We start from the raw sequence: 19,512 nt of genomic DNA, 5'->3' as shown, positions 1-19,512 counted from the left end.
GAAGCAATGCAGATACATGAGCCACCATCTCAGCTTGCTATACTCAGGGACAGGAGCTGCCGTGAAATGCAGGACAATGGGAATGCCCATGAACGGAGTCCAGGCTGAGATCCAGGGCTGAGTCAGTTCCTCTGGACACCTTGTGTTATCCACCCAGAGACCACTGCACCTGCCCTCACCAGGAGGCTCCCCTTTATTCTACTGAGTTGATAAGAAAAAGGCAGGACTGAGAGAAATGAGAGGGTCAAAGAAATTAGGCTAAATTAGGCTCAGTTTGAGCTGAGCTAGTTTTAGGACAACTAGATAAAGATGCTGTGATTATAGCAATTATAGGCATGGTAATGTGGCTTTATATACATACCGCATATTGCAGGTAAAAAAGCCACTGGAATTTGAGAATTAAGAAAGTTGGAATCTCGAAAGATTTAATGAATCAGCTTAAACACAGGGATGTGGCCATGTTTTACATGACAACACTGTAAAAAGAGCCAGGGCACTTGTCCTTTTTAGAACAACCTGTGTATGGGGGCGCCTGGGTGGCACAGTCGGTTAAGCGTCCGACTTCAGCCAGGTCACGATCTCACGGTCTGTGAGTTCGAGCCCCGCATCAGGCTCTGGGCTGATGGCTCGGAGCCTGGAGCCTGTTTCAGATTCTGTGTCTCCCTCTCTCTCTGCCACTCCCCCGTTCATGCTCTGTCTCTCTCTGTCCCAAAAATAAAAATTAAAAAAAAAAAAAAAAAAACAACCTGTGTATGTATGTCAGCCCTCCCCCATAGACTCAAAGTTGTCAGTTTACCCCTGTATATTCAGCACAAGAGACTGCTCAGTAGGTGCTCAAAACCTGTTTGTTGAACAAATGAATGAATGACAATACCAAAAACTAATCATGAATCCTATGTTTTGTGAAAGTAAAATTTTTAAAAGACACAAATTTCCTTTTGTAAAAGTAAAGAGATACAGAGTATTGAGAAGTGTGAGTCAGGTCTAAATTTTTTTTTTTTCCTGAAGGGGTTACAGAGTGCAAGGGTAACTCACTGATACATCTAAGTGACCATTTCTCCCCAGATTCTTGGGTGGTTCCAAATGGGAAGTTTTTAAAAAATACATGAGATGCTAAAAAGGAAAGGGCAATGTCAAGTTCGGGGCACGGAGTGACAAGATGGCAGATGATGGTATCTCCTTTTCCTTGTGCAATGTCCAACTGTTATGAGGAACCAGGGCTTCTTCCTCACTGGAACTGAGCACTGAAGAGAGAGAGTGCAGGGGAAGAAACTAGCAGATTGACAGGGCAGCAAACAAGTAATGAAACAGCAATTGACTGATATTTATCAAGATTTGCTGGGATAATGGACTTCCAAGGATACGCTACTTTTAGCAGTTGAAGACTTGGGGAGATGAACACATGAGTTGCTCTCATACGATGGAGATGGTATGGGGTATGGAGAGATTCCCACCTAACACCAGAGAAAAGAATTTCTCCTACCCTTGCTCAGATTTTTCAGAAAAATGCTTATTTAGAAAGTGAGTGAAATTCAAACTATGTCCATTTCTCTAGAAAGTTTCAGCATATATTTTACTTCAAATACAACTCATCCTAGGCTACCATGTTCAGACCAGCTTTTTAATCTGAAGTTCAATGCCAAATTCAAGACCAGGAAACATCAAAAACAACAGTAGACCAATTACTCAAAAGGCACTATTATTAAAACTATCTTTGTCAAAATAATTCCATGTTTGTTCACCTGGAAAAACCAACCTCCGTCTTTCAGCTTCCCTGCCCTTTCTTTGCTCTCATCTTGCAGAAATGAAAGCCCATCTTCAACATTCCTCTCTCTTCTCTGAATGCCAAAGAAACCATTTTAGTTTTGTTTTCTTGTTTCAAGAAAGCAGCCAAATGTTATACAGTAGTGTGTTTTAATTCATTTTGAAAAACAAACTCACATGATTGATTCTTCAGGTCCCCTTACTTGGACCTGACACATTATGAAGTCCGAACAGCTCTGCATAGTTACATTAAACAGGTTCTTGTGCTGCAAAGTCACCGGGTGCAGGTAGCAGTGAAACATTCCCAAGACAATCACTAGACATGCAGAATGCCAGCCAGAAGCAAGGATCACTTTCAGGGGTCTTGCTGTAGGGAGCATGATGCTGTATTTTGTGTGCATTGACAACTGTATAAGGTAGGCCAAGGGAGCGAAGCACCCCCTATTTCTCTGAACCCAAAGGGGTGTCTTTCCAAAAGAAGTGTCTTTCAATCCCTAAACTTCGAGCCAGATACTCCTCTGAGTTGTATGTGTTGCTCCTTGGAGAGTCAAAGCCAAGCCACCATGAGCATGAAGCCTGGCTGACCCCTCCCTCCTCATTCCCCAGAGTGGAGAGAATGTCTGCCACTTACCCCATGAATCCAAAAGAATCCCCCCCTGCCCATCCCTGGGTTTAAGCATGGACGCAGGCCAAGCAAGCCTTGGACACCCAGGCCTGTTGCATTGTAGCTATGTTGGTGTATCCCATGTACAAGGTGGAAAAGTGCTTTTGTTTCTCTACCTGACCCAGCCGGGATAGGGGGATTTGGGGGCTGCCTGCCTAATGGCCCCTAGCCCATGTGCTTATATTGGGATTGGTCCCTAGGGATCTGCACCTGGTTGGCAGTCATTTTGTGGTGGATGTGGTAAATTGCCAGTGTTACCACAATGACGAGGCCTAGGATGAGCCCCAAAATCAGGGGCAAGGTTTCCTCCAACTGCTCCCGCTCATCCACCGGACACTTATGTTCTGAAATGGGAAAGAAGAAGAAAAGAAATCAGCTCCTGTCAAAACATTTTAAATCATAAGCTCTCCTATCAAAACAAAAAGAGAAATGGAGGTGAAAAGATTTCTCAAGGAACATTTGGGGAGACTCTTTTATTTAGAAATAATGTTTCCCCAACCAACCATAAGGATGAACCACTTAATATTTCTGCACAAGGTAAAAATAAAATGTATCAGTTAAACAGGGCAACAGTCGGTCATTGGATTCCTGGCAGGTGCCAATAAAACATCCAGACAATTGATTTCAATTTTCAGAGTTTCAGCATTAAACACAGCCACCATCATTTTTATTGTTGGTTTAATTTTTTAACTTTTTACTGAAGTATATGTACACACAGAGAATTTCACACAATGTAGAGCTTTCAAAAAGACTGAAAATATCAAGTGTTGGTAATGATATGGAGCAGTTAGAACTCATATATTGTTGGAAGATGGTACAACCACTTTGTAAAACTGTCCAGTAGTTTCTAATAAAGGGAAGTATACACCTACCTACCTACTAACACAGCATTCCATTCCTAGGTTTTTACTTAAGAATAATGAAAACATATGGACACAAAAAGGCTTGAGCATAAATGTTTGCAGAAACTTTATTCACAATAGCTTAAAACTGGAAACAATCCAAATGTCCATCAAAGTGGAATGGAAAAACAAACAATGGAATATTAATAATAAAAAGGGATGAATAAAAAGGAATGAACACATAACAAAATGGATGAATCTCAAAAATACTATGTTCAGTGAAAACTCTAAGACATGAAGAGCACATATATATGATTCCATTTACATGAAGTTCAAGAGCAGGTAAAACTAAGTCTATGGTGATTGAAATCAGAAAAGTGCTTATATATGGGGAGCAGGACAGGGAACATCCAAGTGTGATGGAAATATCCTGTATTTTGATCTAGGTAAGGGTTACATGGTTGCAAGTACAGGTAAACATGCATCAAGCTATGGGGTGCCTGGGTGGCTCAATTGGTTAAGCATCCAACTTCGGCTCAGGTCATGATCTCATGGTCCAATAGTTTGAGCCCCACGTTGGGCTCTGTGTTGACAGCTCAGAGCCTGCAGCTTGCTTCAGAGTCTGTGTCTCCCTCTCTCTCTGCCCCTCCCCCACTCGTTCTCTCCCTGTCTCTCTCTCTCTCAAAAATAAATAAACATTAAAAAAATGTGTCAAGCTAAATTTTTTAGATTTTTGCATTTTGATATGTGTAAATTATACTACAATTTTAAAAAAGAGAGTGCAGAACTTCATGAGTTTTCACAAATGAACATCTCATGTAACCAGCACCTAGGTCAAGAAAGAAAATGTTACCAGCACGTTGGTGTTGACTCCGTTTTACTCTCTTACCCCAAGACAGTTTAATAGCCCTTTGCCTCAATTTTTAACTAGAACCAGAAAAACAATTTGGGGCAACGTGTTGGTCACATAGTTTGTAGATCTGAGCAGAACTACATTCCTAGAAACCAGGAAACGTTTGCTCAGGCTCCTTTGCTCCTTGTGGGTAACTGATGGCCTCTTCACCAAGCTCATGAGCCACAACCGGAGAAAACAGGCTTTAGATATCTGTTCATAAAGACCAAGTTTTTAAGTCAGGGTGACCCAGTAAACATTTACTGAGCACCAACTGTGTGCCAGGCTCCTCCATGTTGACACAGTCCTTCGTCTCACCTCTCCTGAGGCCAGCAGAAAGGAGAATTAGGCCTGAGCTTATTCTAGTAATTAGAGTCTGGAAGATTATGGACAAACATATAGCTTATGAAAAGCTGTATACTTGGGGCACCTGGGTTGAGCATACAACTCTTGATTTTGGCTCAGGTAACGATCTCACTGTCATGAGATCGAGCCCCAAGTCAGGCTCTGAGTTGAAGTGGAGCCTGCTTAAGATTCTCTCTCCCATTCCCTCTGCCTCTCTCCCCACTTGTGCACACTCTCTGTCTCTCCCTCTCTCTCTCAAAATAAAAATAAAATAAAGGCTGTATACTTAATACGCATGGTTCCTAAATTAACTTTCAGTTCTAAACACAAAGATTTTCTCATTTAATCCCCATGACAGCCTTATGAGATAAATACTGTTATTATACCCATTACCTAGAAGGTAGAATGAAGCTAAGTAATTTTCCCAGGGGAAATGAAGCCCCAACTTGAATTCCGACAGCCTAACTCAACAGCACAATCAGGGGGGCAGTTAGCAGACATGAGCTAGGGGTAGAGTTAGGGTCAGGTCAGTAGCAGACCTGACCTACTGGCATTTAGAGGCTACAGAATCAGAAGAGGGGGCAGGAAGAGGGCTTCCGGGCTCTGGGGCTATGTGTACTGGTCACAGAGGTACGTTCAATTTCTGAAAATTCAGTGAGGGTCATACTTATTACCAAGAGGTATGAGGGTACTTTCAGGGGGGATGGATATGTTGTTTTTTCTGGATTGTAGTGATGACTTCATAGGTGTATTCCTAAGTCAGAATTTCTCATATCATACACTTAAATGTGTGAAGTTTATTGTATTTCAATTACAACCTGAACAAAAGTGTTTAAAATAAATAAGTAAACATACACATACATACATACATTTCCTGATTGAAAAAAGAAGAGATTTTTTTACAGGGAAGATTTTTTAAAAAGACATTTTGGCAAATGTTAAGGAAGGGCTAAGGACCTATTATTAGCACTAAATTGAGCATTTCTCTTTATTATAATCAGAAGGACTAAAAAGAATCAGTAGGGGACTTTTATTTTTGACTATTTGATTAAATTCTAATGAGTTCCACACTTTCAGTGTCGGCCTGCAGCCCAACATACCCATTTCCCCCGGGAAAAGTCTTAAGGTTGTTACAGCAGCACCAGGAACAGCTATGGGCCCAGAGCTCCATACCCAGAAGGTTGCTTTTTCCCCCATGATACCACACTGCCCCTTTGAAGAGAAAAATGAGTAGAAATGGGGTTTCTTAGGGTAGGGATTTTATTAACAGCAAAAACTATTTGTTTTCCCCAACAGGCTGTTGCCTGTGAAATGTCAACGTAGATTGTGGGCTTTGCTCATTTTCTATGTACTACTCGCAAACTTACACCCTGATATTCATAACATGCCCCTTTCAAGCACACCTGACTGTAGCTAATGAGGTAACTTTGGGAAAGCCCCTAGGTCACCTAAGGATAGGGGCTGGTTGCCAGGAGAACTAAACTTGTGACCAGAAAGTTGGAACTTTCAGCCCCCACCCCCTTGATTTCCAGAGAGGGGAAAGTGGCTAGAGCTTGAGTTCAATCACCAATGGCCAATTATTTAACCAACTGTGCCTATGTAATGAAGCCTCAATAAAAACACCAAAGGATGGGATTCAGAGAGCTTCTGGTCAGTGAACACATGGAGATTTGGGACAAGTGGTGGGCTTGGAAAGAGCCTGGAACCTCCACCATCTTTCCCTGTGTCTTACCCTATGCATCTCCTACATATAGCTGTTCCTGAGTTATATCCTTTTATAATAAACTGGTAACTTAGTGAATAAAATATATCTCTGAGTTCTGTGAGCCTCTCTAGAATTCAAGGAGAAGATCATGGAAACCTCTGATTGTAAGTTGATCGGAAGCCTAGGTGACAGTCTGGACTTGCAGTTGATATCTGCAATGGAGATGGGGAGCAGTCTTGTAGGAGACAGCCCTTAACCCGTGGGATTTGATGGTATTTTCAGGTAGTGTCAGCAGTGAGTTGAATTGCAGAACACCCAGCTGCTGTCAGAGAATTGCTCAGTGGTTGGGAAAAACACCCACACATCTGAATTGGTATCAGAATCATACTACCCAAAGTATTATCTTTTTTTTAACTTTTTAAAAAATGTTTTTAAAGTGCTTGTTTATTTTTGCGAGAGAGACAGAGCTCCAGCAAGGCAGGGGCAGAGAGAGAGGGAGAGACACAGAATCCGAAGCAGGCTCCAGGCTTTGAGCTGTCAGCACAGAGCCCAATGTGGGCCTCGAACCCATGAGCTGCGAGACCATGGCCTGTGCCATGACACTTAACCGACTGAGCCCCCAGGGGCTCCCCAGAGTATTACCTTTAAATAGATAATAACTTTAGTATAGTTATGGGAGAATAACATCTCATATCCCATTCTTCAAGGAAGGCAGAGGGGAAAAGCACAATATATTCTGACCAAAAAAATTATGGTTAAAATACCATTGTGGTTTAGTTTCGTGTTTTGTTTTTTTTTAATTTTAATTCCAGTGTAGTTAACATACAGTGTTATATTAGTTTCAGGTGTACAATATGGCGATTCAAAAATTCTATACATCACTCAGTGCTCCTCATGACAAGTGTACTCTTAATCCCTGTCACCTATTTCACCCATCCCCTACCCACCTCCCCTCTGGTAACCACCAGTTTGTTCTCTATAGTTACGAGTCTGTTTTTGGTTTGTCTCCTTTTTTCTTTGCTCATTTGTTCTATTTCTTAAATTCCACATGTGAGAGAAATCACATGATATTTATCTTTCTCTGACTTATTTCACTTAGCATTATAATTGTGGGTTACTTCTTAAAAATTATTTTTTGTGCCTTAGGAAAAAACCTGAACTAAACTCACCACAGAAAGGGGTATATAAAGGGAGCATTAAACTACAGACATGTCAAAAATAATCATGGGGAAATAAGGGGATATCAAAAATTATCATGAAAAATACTGAATCCCCATCCTCATCCATCCACATCCACTAAGTGGTCAAATAAGGGGACATTCCCAAGTCTGCCATCCCTTATCCACCCTTTCAAAATCCACAGAGCTCTGGAAATCCAGAGCACTTTGTATCATGCATTTGGCAGCAACACTTGAACTAATGTAGGATGCCCGTGATTTCATGCATCCTACTTAGCATGAAGGTTCACGTGTTTCACTGCAAGAAACAGATATATTAATATATTTGATTACAGGGGGCTGCCTGGACTCTTCTGGGGTTTTCCATAATATATGGACTATGCACTAAATTATCTTCCTAAAGTCTCAAAAATCCTGAACTCTGAAACCCATCTATCCCCAAGGGTTTTAAATGAGAGACCGGGAGCTCACACAAGAGGGTCACACATTCCACGTTCAGGCTCAAGCCAGTGATTTCAAACTCTGCCTCTGACCCCGAGGGGAAATAGTGTTTTACATTGCAACTCAGAACATAGGTAGACAAACATAACCAAAACCAAGTTTTCACAAAACAATACTTATCCTGACCCTATGCATCTAATAATTTCCACTCCAGTCTATTCTCTTTAACTTAAAACAGTGCTGACCATGACCTACTAAGGCAGGAGATGCCATCTTTTTTTGCACCAGTAATGATGAAACTGGTGCAAACCAGTTGAAAACCCTTCTCAGAATCATGCTTACAAATGCATAAAGATAAGACACACACAATTATGAAGGAAAGATATTACACTGAAATTCAGCTCTCAAAATATGTTTAAATAAGTTGGGAGAAAGGAATACATGTACCCCTTTATTAGTACACATACTGGCTGGGCTTGCAAAGTAACAAGAAGCATCATTGTTACTTTGCAAGATCTACATAAGCAAATGGGGGATGAAAATATCTGTGATTTCTATCGGTGAGAAAGTCACCTCTAATTATTCATTAATTATCACCACTATTACTACTGTGAGTTGTTATCTTCATTTATGACTGAAGGGAATGTCAAAAATTAGAAATTTGAGAAAAGAAAGATGTAAATTTTTCCCACTGAAATTCACACATTCCCAGAATTCTATCCACAACACTTATGGACCCCAAGGTTAAGATCCTTTGCCATAAATTGATTATATAACCCACAGATTATGAAACAGGAAGGCTCTAGGCTCTGCCTAGGAGAAGAACATCTTTTGGCTTAGACCACACTAAATCTGGCTTTGGATGCTCAGAGGCCCCTAATTCCCTGTTCACCTCCACAGGGCGTGGGGTCCCTCATGCCTCTGCCCTGGCTGGGCTCAGGGTTCTCAAGTGCACAAAACAGATCCTGAAGAGGATGGCATATGGCTGGAAAAGACAACAACCAGTCTAGCCATTGGAAAGAACAAGATAAAGACAAATCGGACAACAGAGGGTTAATCTATTGCCAGCTGCCAATTGCCGAATAAGGTACCCTCAACCATAAATCCAATGCTGCTGAAATTCTGATCCATCTTCAGTTCTCATTTTTAGTCCATGGTTTTGTTTTTTGTTTTTTGGGTTTTTTTGGTCACTTGTTTGTTTGATGACCACCATTTTTTGTGTGTTTGATGGTTTTATGTCCATCTCAATGGTGTATTTACTCCCTGAGGCGAACCAACCACAAGAACTCTTCATTGTTCCCCAAATGAAAACACTGAGATGGGCAGTAGGCAAAAAGGCAAGCTACCTGCTTTCTCAAGGTCTGCTAACACCCCAGACTATTCCTGTTCAAGGAAGGGGCTGATTGGGCTTCTTCCACTCTCTGATAGGACAGCTGGAGGGAGGAGTTTGCCCCTCTTCCCATTTTCTCTGGGCTGGTTCTGGACTCCTGTAACCGCAGCAAAATGTGTTTTGTATTTTGAGAAAGAGCATAAATGGGCCTTGAAGACCTTTGGCTGGAGACAAGCAGATACTTTTACCAGTAAGCAGTAGCAATTAAAATAAGATAATAAAAGCAGTTGTTGATTGATGCCACTGTGCACCAGGCACATGGCATGCACAAGAAAGAGTTGTATAAATCTTTCTCACAATCCTATAAGCTCTGCCAGGGCAGGAAATTTCATATACCCCAGAACCTACGTGTAACAGACCCATCCAGTGTCCTTGGCAGTCACTTTCTCACACATTGCAATGGGTTTTGCCTACAAGGCAGCCTAGAAGTCCCAGAGAGTCAATGCTCTTCCCCCACCCCAGCAGCCATCAGTGGTGGATAAAAGTTGATGGGTAAATGCATTGTTCCCACCTCTCAGGCTGGATAACTCTGACATGGGTTCTACACTCTCGGGGGTTCCAGCAGTGTCAGCCCCAGGTGCCCACAGTGGACACCTGCTCACTAATGCACGGGTACTGGTTGCCTTACTATCTCACTTCCCCAAGCCCTTCCCAGTGCTTTCTAGAACCACTTCCTAAATAAACTACTTGCACTTACATGCTTGCCTAGGATCTGCTCCTTGGGGAACCCAGCCTAAAACACTATGTTCCAGGAAAGTACCAGGAACACTGAATTCTACAACTGGCTAGTTACATAGCCCTACACTGGGGATCCACATTCCTGCCCTTGACACAGTTCTCAGCAGTGTTCATAACAGGATTATCTCCCCCTAGATGCATACCCAGGAGACCCTGAGGAGCAACTATGCATGCTGGGAGGTGCTATGTAAGTCACAGGTCTACACAATGCTGTGGATCAGCATCAGCTAAGCCTTCGTGCACGTGGCAGCCAGCCACAGGGTGCCCTACCGAGGGCTGGTGTACAGAGAACGGTAAGGCACGATCCTTTCCACTATAACACAGATGTGGTTAAAACATAGATGAGGTGGCATCTTCCAATCATGCTGTTAGGAACACTAATAAAAGGCTCATGAATTCAGGGTACTCAACAACCTGTGTAAAGGTGCCTCCTGTGCTCACATGTTTATTAGGAGCAGCTGAGGCTCTGAGTAAGCGCTCAGGATCTGACACCCAAAGACAGGCTCTTGCCCCAGCCCTGGCAGCCACTAGAAGGGCAGGCTTCACCAATAACTTCACTTCTCTGAGCCTCAGTTTCTCTGCAGTCATCTGGGATCTCAGCACCTTCTTTACAGGTTTGTTTGTTTGCTTGTTTTTCCCCCTTGAGAATTAAAAAGGGACCAGCCTATATGTGGTCACTTTTAAATGCCTTTTAAACCTGAATCTTTAAAAAAGGGAAACAGAGACTGGGTGCCTGAGTGGCTCAGTCGGTTGAGTGTCTGACTCTTGATTTCAGCTCAGGTCATGATCCTAAGGTTCGTGGGTTCAAGCCCTGCATCAGGCTCTGAGCTGACAGTGCAGTGCAGAGACTCTGTCTCCTTCCCTCTCTTCCCCTCCCCTGCTCCTTCTCCTTCTCTCTCTCTTTCTCTCTCAAAATAAAGAAACTTTAAAAATTTTAAAACAAAGGGGAACAGAGATACCCTTTGCATTCTTTTATGTTTCTTTTGAAATTATGCATAAAAGTTGCCTTTAATTCAAGCCATTAAAATTCTCAGGCTGATCTGTTGCTTATCAGTGATGCAATCCTCATCCATCACAGCCAGGAATCTCCAGGGGGCCCACAAAGGGACACACTTTAAGGACTTAATTGTGGAAGGACACGTTAATCAACCCCAACTGAGAGACATGAGGTGCTTTGAACTGCAGGGTGGTCGTTACCATACAAGTGTATTGGTTATAGAAATGAGCCAAAGTAGCCTCTGTGTATTGGCCCCTAGGTGGTTTATTTTTTCACTGCAGGCTGAGACTATTAGCTCTAAAGCCTATCATGCCAAACTCAAATTTTTACACATCTAATTATTTAAAAACCAGCCCAAAGAAGCACATTTTTAGCTATTTAGAGCCTGCCTGCTTTGCATACCAAACCTCACCCAACAGCTGTTACCCATTGATAAGATAGGCCTTGGCCTCTGCTGCCCCTCAGAGCTCTCTGACCCAGAGACTCCTTACCGTGCTGCTGAGCCATATTGCCTAGACACGTAAGCCCCCTCCCCAGTACCCCTCTCCCTGCCAGGAGGTCCTATGCCCTCCTCCCTTCTGGCTGGTGGTCCCCATATGCCTCTCTCTGGATAGTCTCATGCTCTGAGCAGCTTCCGCTCTCATGCAACCCTGTCCAAGCACCACCCAACAAAACTTGTGTATTATTGCCTCTCAAGGTCATATCTTTTCCTTGATCAGCTCAAGATTCCTCAACCCCCCCCCCAACACACACACACACACACACAGAGTATTCCACAGACCAGCAGCATCACCAGGGAGCTTGCTAGAAATGGAGCATCTTGGGCCCCGCCCCCAGACCTACTGAACCAGACTCTGCATGTTAGCAAGATTACCACAGTCGTGCACAATGCAGCTACAGATTCCTGTGCACACTGCAGTTGGAGACGTGCTGGGCTAAGAGACTTCTGTTGAGGATAAGCATAGTAGCCGAGCTCAATGCACTAAAGGGATTTAAGTGATAAAGACGTCAACCCCCATTTGAGCTGCTCTCAATGCTGTGAGTATCCAGTAATCCATTTCACTGACCCTTTCTTGCTTTAGAGTCTATTAAACAGGCAGATGTGAAACTTCAGACTGACAGTATGGCCCCCTTACACAGGGAATAGTTTCTTCATTGGAAACCCTGTGGCTATAGGTCCTGCACACACGTGCCAAACCCACATATATACCCTGCAGTAGGCGTGCAGTTATAAGACCAGATATGGCCCCCTCCTCCACTCCCCCGCTTCCCTACGCGGGTGCAGGCTACTCATCCAGAGCCTCCTGAGCTTCTTTTCTGGGAAAGCAGGGGCGGGGGCAAGCCCCAGGTCCCCAAAAGGAATCTTTTGGATTCTACCAAATCAAATCAAATGATCCCTTGCAAAACACAGTGGGGGGCAGGTGCTGAAAGGCACAAATGGGAGGAGCCAGGAACAAAGGAACCCCTGCCACACAAAGGCAAACGGATCCAGTGAGTGATTCTGAATGAGGCTTGCCTCCTCCCAGGAGCAGGAGCTTTGAGCCCCAGGGCACCATATAGGAGGGGACATCCTAATTATTACCCAGAAAAGCCTGAGACAAGTGCAGTTTGCTTGTGCTTAATAATACATCTGCATTTAGAAAGTTCTACATGCTTACAAACTCTCTAAGTCTACCCAGCAACCGTGCCCCTCTAGGACCTGTAAGTGAATAAAACCTGGTTTTCAAACAAAGAAGGCCAAGACGTCCATGCTATGAACTTCACTGATTTTCAGGAAACCAGCTCTGGTCCTGATTCAGTGCTCATTTACTCTTATTTTGTATACCATTCTAAACACCGATGAGATTTGATTTCTCAGCTCATCAATGACTATCAGCAACAGTGTAGAAATAACCCAGAACGACTGGGGTGAGGTTGAAGTAAGGACCTAGTAAAAGCAGCCATCACAGCACAGATAGCACCAACCAGTAAAGAAGTGCCTGAGAACAGCTGACCAGTAAAAAACAAAGAGTAATTAAAGACTATGAAAAGTACCTGCATAAACTCAAACGTATCTGTGGTAGGAACCCTGCGGGCTGATTCTACACAGTCCAGGATGTTCATAATGAATTCCTGGTCATCAGTAATCATAAGTCCAATCACATTTAATTATAGTTAATATTTTCAGTTGAAGAAAGACACTGTTATATTTTATAAACACTTATGTAATCAAACAGATATTTTTAAAACACTAGGGTCTTGACGCTTGTGAGTTTAATTTCAATTTTGTGAAGATCCATGAAAATGCAGTTAGCCCATCCTTCCCCAAGTGTGTGGAAGTAAGTACTGCACTGACTTACTAAACATATTAAATCCTGATTCATCTAATATTCAAGCATTTGGAAGTCTCCATTAATTGTGTCCACAGCTTCAGGATATCAATTCAGCCAAAGTTAACTGGGCATCTACAGTGTACCAAGCACTGTGTTAGGCACGAAAAATACAAAGATGAAAAAAGAAGTAGGGTTTTCTGTCAAAGACAGTTTAACTTAAGAATGTTCAAATGGTCTTTAAATGATCATGGTATTGGGGGAGGGGAGCATATATTCTACTCAGTATAGTTTGAATTGGGAGGGGAATTTTATGAAAGCTGGATTCCCTGGGAAATGATCAAATGATTTGTGTATGACACAGATGGGGATTCCCTGATATCCTGTATGTTCTAATAGTTGTATTCATCTGGGGATCCCCACTCCAAAGGAAGGCATCCATAAAGCAATGAGAATCTCTCCCCATTTCTTAGCCACAAGGAATAAACAGAATATCAAACCATCTTTAACAACCTTCTCCAGATAAGAGAGAACAGATGAATTGAAAAATTGATTCACCCTACGTTTGCCTGGTAAAAGTTGTTGCTAGACTCAGATAATTGCAGAAATGTGGACTCCCCTTGTGCCCAACTTCTGCTGGGATGCAGAGAACCAAGAGAATGTGGATGTCCTGAATCTGCCTCAGCTATATCCTGCCTGACCCCCTTTCAGAGACTAGCACAGACTGAGAAGAAGCCTTTCTCCACATCCCAGGAGGAAAAGATCAGGGGCCCCTGCTTTTCTGAAGCCTCAAGGGTAGCCCTCCTCACAAAGGTGAGTGCTAGAGGGAGGCAGGTCTCCATGAGTCTCTCTGTAGCGCGCGCGCACACACACACACACACACACCCCTATTGCATTCTAGCCACACAAAAACTTAGACTCACAGTGGTAGAAACTACAGCTGAAACTACCTGAAATAACATGGAGAAGTGAAGGCCCATGGAAGCAGAGGCCCTTCTGTAATCCATGGCTCTCTATGTAAGTGTTTGAGATTTTTAGCTGATTTTTCATTGGGAAATTTGCATCAAAATTATGTATAAATATTTTTCCAAACGGTCTTTGTTACCTCTTTCCCTATCAAGGTTCCTCTCTTGGCAAACAAAAAGGAGGAGAGGAAAGAAATAAAAAGAAGGGAAGGGCCAAAGAAGGGAAAGTGGGAGAGGAAAGAATGAAATGAAGGAGGAAGGGAGAAGAAAGAACCATTGAGGAAGGTTGATCAGTTCACAGTCTAAAATATTATAGTGAGAGGAAGTGTCATGTCAGCCTGAAGAAAATACAAGTAGTAACAGCCTGAAATCCTGGCAGGTCCCTTTCCCCATCCACCCTGAAGTCAGCCTTCCCTTCCCTCCATCCTGTCTCCTCCCACACTGATCCCCACCAACCTACCTTCACTGAAGACAAAATCAGAGATGATGTCAAAAGGCTGGATGTGTACCGCAGACAGAATCATGGTAACTGTCTTCTGTGGATCGCTGGAGGCTAGTGAAATGGTCTGCTGAGCTTGACACTGGTAGGACTTCCCAGCTGGGGTGACCAAGGCAGAGAGGTGATGTGAGTTGGCCGTGTGCTTCCCGGCTGCAGGGAAGGCCCAAAGCAATGGTTAGGCCCCTACTTCTGGAAGAATCCTAACCTCCTAACCTCCTGTGCCTCTCTCTCTCTCAGCTCCAGAAACCTCTCTGATCCTCTGTGTTGCCGAGCTGGGGCTGGAGCTCTGCAGAGGGCATCAAGTGGTGACAAAGGACAAGCACTCCCCTTCTTTCAGGAGCAGGGGTTCCTTAAACATTGATTTGAAATTTCTTTTCTGGAAAAGGAGAGTGATACCTAAAAACCCAACTCTGTTTACTATATGCAACCTGAAAATGGAGATTTCAAAGAAACAGAACAGTGATGTGGTTTTCCACATTTCACACTGGCCCACACAGAATTAAAGATCTTCAACAAAGCAGGGCTGGTTGCTGGTGCCCTAGGCAGACTTAACACACATATACACTCTTTGCAGGGCTGCCCCTTTTTCTCCTTTTCAGGTACATGTTTGTTGTTTTTCCCCCCTCTTTCCCTTTTTTGGAGAGGAAGGTATCTAATTTAACTGGGAGAAGTGTTTGAATATGGATTTTGATGAAGAGAAGAAAATGTTCTTTTTACTGCAATGATAAAAAGGGGTGGAAAGGGAGACATGATCCGTACATTCTTTCATGTGTTCAATAAAAATCTTTTCCCAACACCAGTGCCCAGGTGATGGAAGGCCTCATTAGGAGATTACACAGTTTACTAAATAAATAGGTTGGTTAATTAATTAATTTGAATGTGGTCTTTGATGGCTCTTGCACATGTGAACATTCTTATTTGGGGAATGGCTGTTGCTCTTGCCACAATATTTTTGGAGGCTCTGGGAGAGTTGGAGCGATGGGCAGGAAAAGCTAATAAATTAGGACACGGTTCAGAATCTGCTCTGGGATGACTGCAGTCAATGACTGAAGACCGAGTGTGAGCCGTAGGGCCACGAACAAAAAGATACTGCAGGCTAACCGAGAAAAGGAGTCACACTGCCCCTTTCAAGTTTCTGCGCATAAGAAGAAAAACCAGGGTGCAGGGGGGAAAAATTAGCTTCTCCGTGCTCCTTTAAAGGACATATCATAAGAGATCCTCCTGAAGCAGCCAGGGGGAAGACAGGCCCTCAAGAGATGTCTCATCGAGGATCAGGCTACAGTGACCGACCGGCTGATCCTTAGGCCCGTGGTTCCTTGCTCATCTACAAGGCCTAAAGTCCAGAGGACACTCAGGTGCTCCCGCTTCCTCTACTTTGGAGAGAAAGCCCAGGGCGGACGTGACCTGGGAGCGCAAAGTCAGGATCTGTTTCCATAAATTTCCTGAGGAATTTGGTCTCCATGCCTGGGCTCTCTGCAGTGCCCAGGCTTTCCCAGGCTTCCTCCCCAGCTTTGGGGCCTCTACTCACCACTGACTGCGTCTTTAAAATGGGTCTTCTCTAAGGAGTCATAGACAAACTGGACCTTGCTCAACCTCCACGTCGCCTCGGGTCCTTTGGACGCATTATGACTTTCCTGCCAAGAGGGAGGCGCGCGTCACTCGTCCCCGCGGCTTTTGGGTGAGGAAATCCTGGGGGCGGCCCCCGCCCACATCCACCCAGAGGTGGGCAGAGCCTCCTCTGCGCGTCCCCCTCGGGGTTACCTTTACAAACAGCATTTTGAGCGCATACGCGCGATCCACCCAGAACACCTGCAGCTCCGACTCGTTGTGGCCACAGCGGCCCTTCACCTCAGCTCCTCGGGTCAGGGAGATGTCGGCCTGTTCCGTGATCAGCTGGGAACACATACGCCCCGCACCCCCTCAGCGCACCCGGCCTCCGCGGGGGCTGTAAAGGGCAGCGCATTCAAACTCGGGGTGGCACGCCTGAGCGCTCCTTTGCGCGCGCGCTCGCAGGTCCCGGAACATGCGGTTAGATGCTTGCTCTGCGTGCAGACCCGGCCGTTAGGGAAGCAGAGAAAGGGGGATTACTTTCAAAGCAGGCAGGGCGAGCAGAAGGCGTTACAAGCCGGAACCCCCATGCAGCATTCGGGAGAAGCCTGCAGGGGCACAGAGGGGGAAGGCGGGCGACCCACGTCTTCCTGGGGCCTTGAAGGGGGATGCCCTTCGCCCCTGGAGCCCTAGGAGTAAGCCCGGAGGGAAAAGCTTCCTTACATCGACATAATTGCTGGCCCACACATCATAAGGGACAATAAATTTGGCTGCGAACTCGGCCATGAGACACGTCGTCCCATTTTCCCGCACCACAAATATATCTTTTTCAGGGTTAGTGGAAAGGCCTGAGAGATTTTCCACTTCTTGTTCTGCCATGATTCCAGCCGTTGTATCTGCGGAAAAACAAACCAAAAAAAAATCCTCTCGGTTCCGGGCTCAGTGAGCCCACGCGTCGCGGGCACAGGGGTGGAGAGATCGTGGTCTGCAGGCTTCGGGGTGATAAAGTTCCTTGCCGGCTGCTGTGCGCTCTGCGAGCCATTTCCCTAACCTAGCGCCGACAATTTCAACTCCGTTGCTGTTAATTTATGATAAAAATAAAATTTTTAAATTTAAATCCTTACTATTTTGTAAGCCGACTGGTCTTTTCTTTCATCTTAGGCTTTTAAAACCAAATCTTTCTTGCCAATGCTCAGACCCCACGAAGCAGGCTCGTATAGCATTCTGTCTGGGATGTGCGGTACAGGTGTGTGGCCCTCTGGGGAATTCCCTGCCTCTGGCGGGAAGGCCCTCCACCCCGCCCGCAAAGAAGAAAGAAAATAACAAAACGTAGGGGCCACATTTTGACCTTAAGCTACTGGTTTTGCTCTGCTCGTTCTATTCTCTGCAAATAGTGCACCCTGCCCTCGCTGTGGCCCAAAAGCTACTCACGGAACAGCATCAGGAGAACTCGAAGTCTATAGACGCTGGAAAAGGCTCTTCCTCGGAGATCCATGCTCGCCGTGCAGCGAATGAGGCCAGATGTGCTGCTGCAGAGGCCGCCTGAGAGGGAATCCCTCAAAGTCGCCGCTGGAGTGAGCCGGGGTGAGCGAGGGGCGGGGGCACCGAGAGGGAGGCGGGGGGAAGCGCGTGTTCTCTGCGCGCTGCCGAAGACTTGGTGGCGGGTGCCGCACCGACCCGTGCAGGCTGAACGCGAGTCGGCTCACTGCGGAGGAACCGACCGAGAGGTGAGGGAGCTGTCCACGGCTGCGAGTACTGAAAGGGATCGGTTGTGTTGCAGGAGTGATTGTTGTGGCTTGGCTAGTGCAGCTAGCCAATGAGATTTGGGGGGGGCTAAAATTCTCCCTGAGTCTGTTTCCTGTTCTGCAATTGCATCCGCAGAGATGATTGTGTCCTGAGAAACTTAACAGCACTCTCAGACTTATTCGACATCCCTACTAGGTACAGTTATTAGGTGGTGTAGACATCACATCCTTGGAGTCCTGGTTGCTGAAAATGCCTCTGGTTCCTGAAAGAAAACGGTAGAACACAAATTGTTGCTGCTTTGAGGGAGGAGGAGTAGGCAGAAATAGAGAAGGGAAATGCTATGGCAACAGTTTCCTGCATTTGGAGACATCCCCTTCTCTCCTCTGCTCTTAGTGAGCTAATGGATTTAAAGTTAAATTGACGCCTCCCTAAATGAGGCCGTCAGTCAGTGTAGTATTCTGGCTTATTTTCTGTGAGTTCTGCTCTCTGACTGCATGAGGGCTCTAAACTCTGGGGTCATCTACCCTCACTCATTATATTGTGACTTTTCTGCCAAGAAGAATGTAAGTGAACCCGAAGTTTGTGAGGGTTGTCTAGGGTCTCTTAGGACAGTAATGTCACCTACTTTTGTAAACATAGACATTACACACATATTGCTCTATAGCATCCAGTGGGACAAAAAAAATACTACTGGACTAATTCCTATATTTACATTTTTGGTAGCTTGCTTTTTTAAAAATTTCTTGCTTCATAAATCAGAATACAGCTTTTTCAGCAATGAACATGCTGTCCTCATCAATTGTATTGATGTCCAAATATTTCATGTCTTACAGGATATTTAATTATGTGAATAATCAGTAATATAATGTCATAAAATAAACAATATCATATTAAGGGGGAAATTGCAAAGTATTTTCACATGCACTGTCAAATTTTATCCTCCTTACCACCTTAGAAGGTAGACAAGGGAACATTTGCCTTATGGTGGTTGTACACTCCCAAAACTGAGACTCAGAAAAATTAAATGACCTTGCCTAGTGTCACATGGTCAGTTAGAATTAAAATAGAAAAATCACATGCTTTAACTTCATAGGGACCATCTTCATTTTTCCTTATATAATACTTTGACTCCAAAATATACTATATCTTCATTTCCATAAAATCTTTATTCAATGACCAAATAACAAGCTGAAACCCAAAGTCTCTAATAAGATCAATAGCAATTCAAATTATGAAGTAATATTTAAATCAATACTATATTTTATATCTTCATTTTTGTCTGGTATATTTCATTCAAGCATTTTTCAAGAACTTTGCATAAATGTTTATATACAGAAGGACTGAGGCCTTTGTGATTGATAAAAGTCAATTATTATGATTGCAATTTGCAAAATTTACATGCCTTGCAATTTGTCACCTTAGCAATTGCTATTACACATTTTCCTGTAGTATCATAAAAACTTTAAAAACAATGAGACATATGTAATGA

The 19,512-nt window shown here is 44.1% G+C and overlaps 1 protein-coding gene across 1 annotated transcript; it reads right to left on the bottom strand.

The window, feature by feature from the left end:
* Positions 1-1,990: 1,990 nt before the first annotated feature.
* Positions 1,991-17,772, bottom strand: LAMP5 (lysosomal associated membrane protein family member 5). The gene is made up of 6 exons (XM_007086818.3): positions 17,709-17,772; positions 17,001-17,173; positions 16,491-16,622; positions 16,258-16,363; positions 14,691-14,879; positions 1,991-2,772 (listed from the first exon to the last, which is right to left on the bottom strand). Exons 1-6 carry the CDS (start codon positions 17,770-17,772, stop codon positions 2,594-2,596), a joined length of 843 nt encoding a protein of 280 aa, XP_007086880.2. The 3' UTR covers positions 1,991-2,593.
* Positions 17,773-19,512: the final 1,740 nt, after the last annotated feature.

Source organism: Panthera tigris, chromosome A3, assembly GCF_018350195.1.
Source record: "Panthera tigris isolate Pti1 chromosome A3, P.tigris_Pti1_mat1.1, whole genome shotgun sequence".
Taxonomy (NCBI): domain Eukaryota; kingdom Metazoa; phylum Chordata; class Mammalia; order Carnivora; family Felidae; genus Panthera; species Panthera tigris.
Note: the sequence above shows the minus strand (reverse complement) of the source record. Positions and strands in the feature narration are given on the sequence as shown.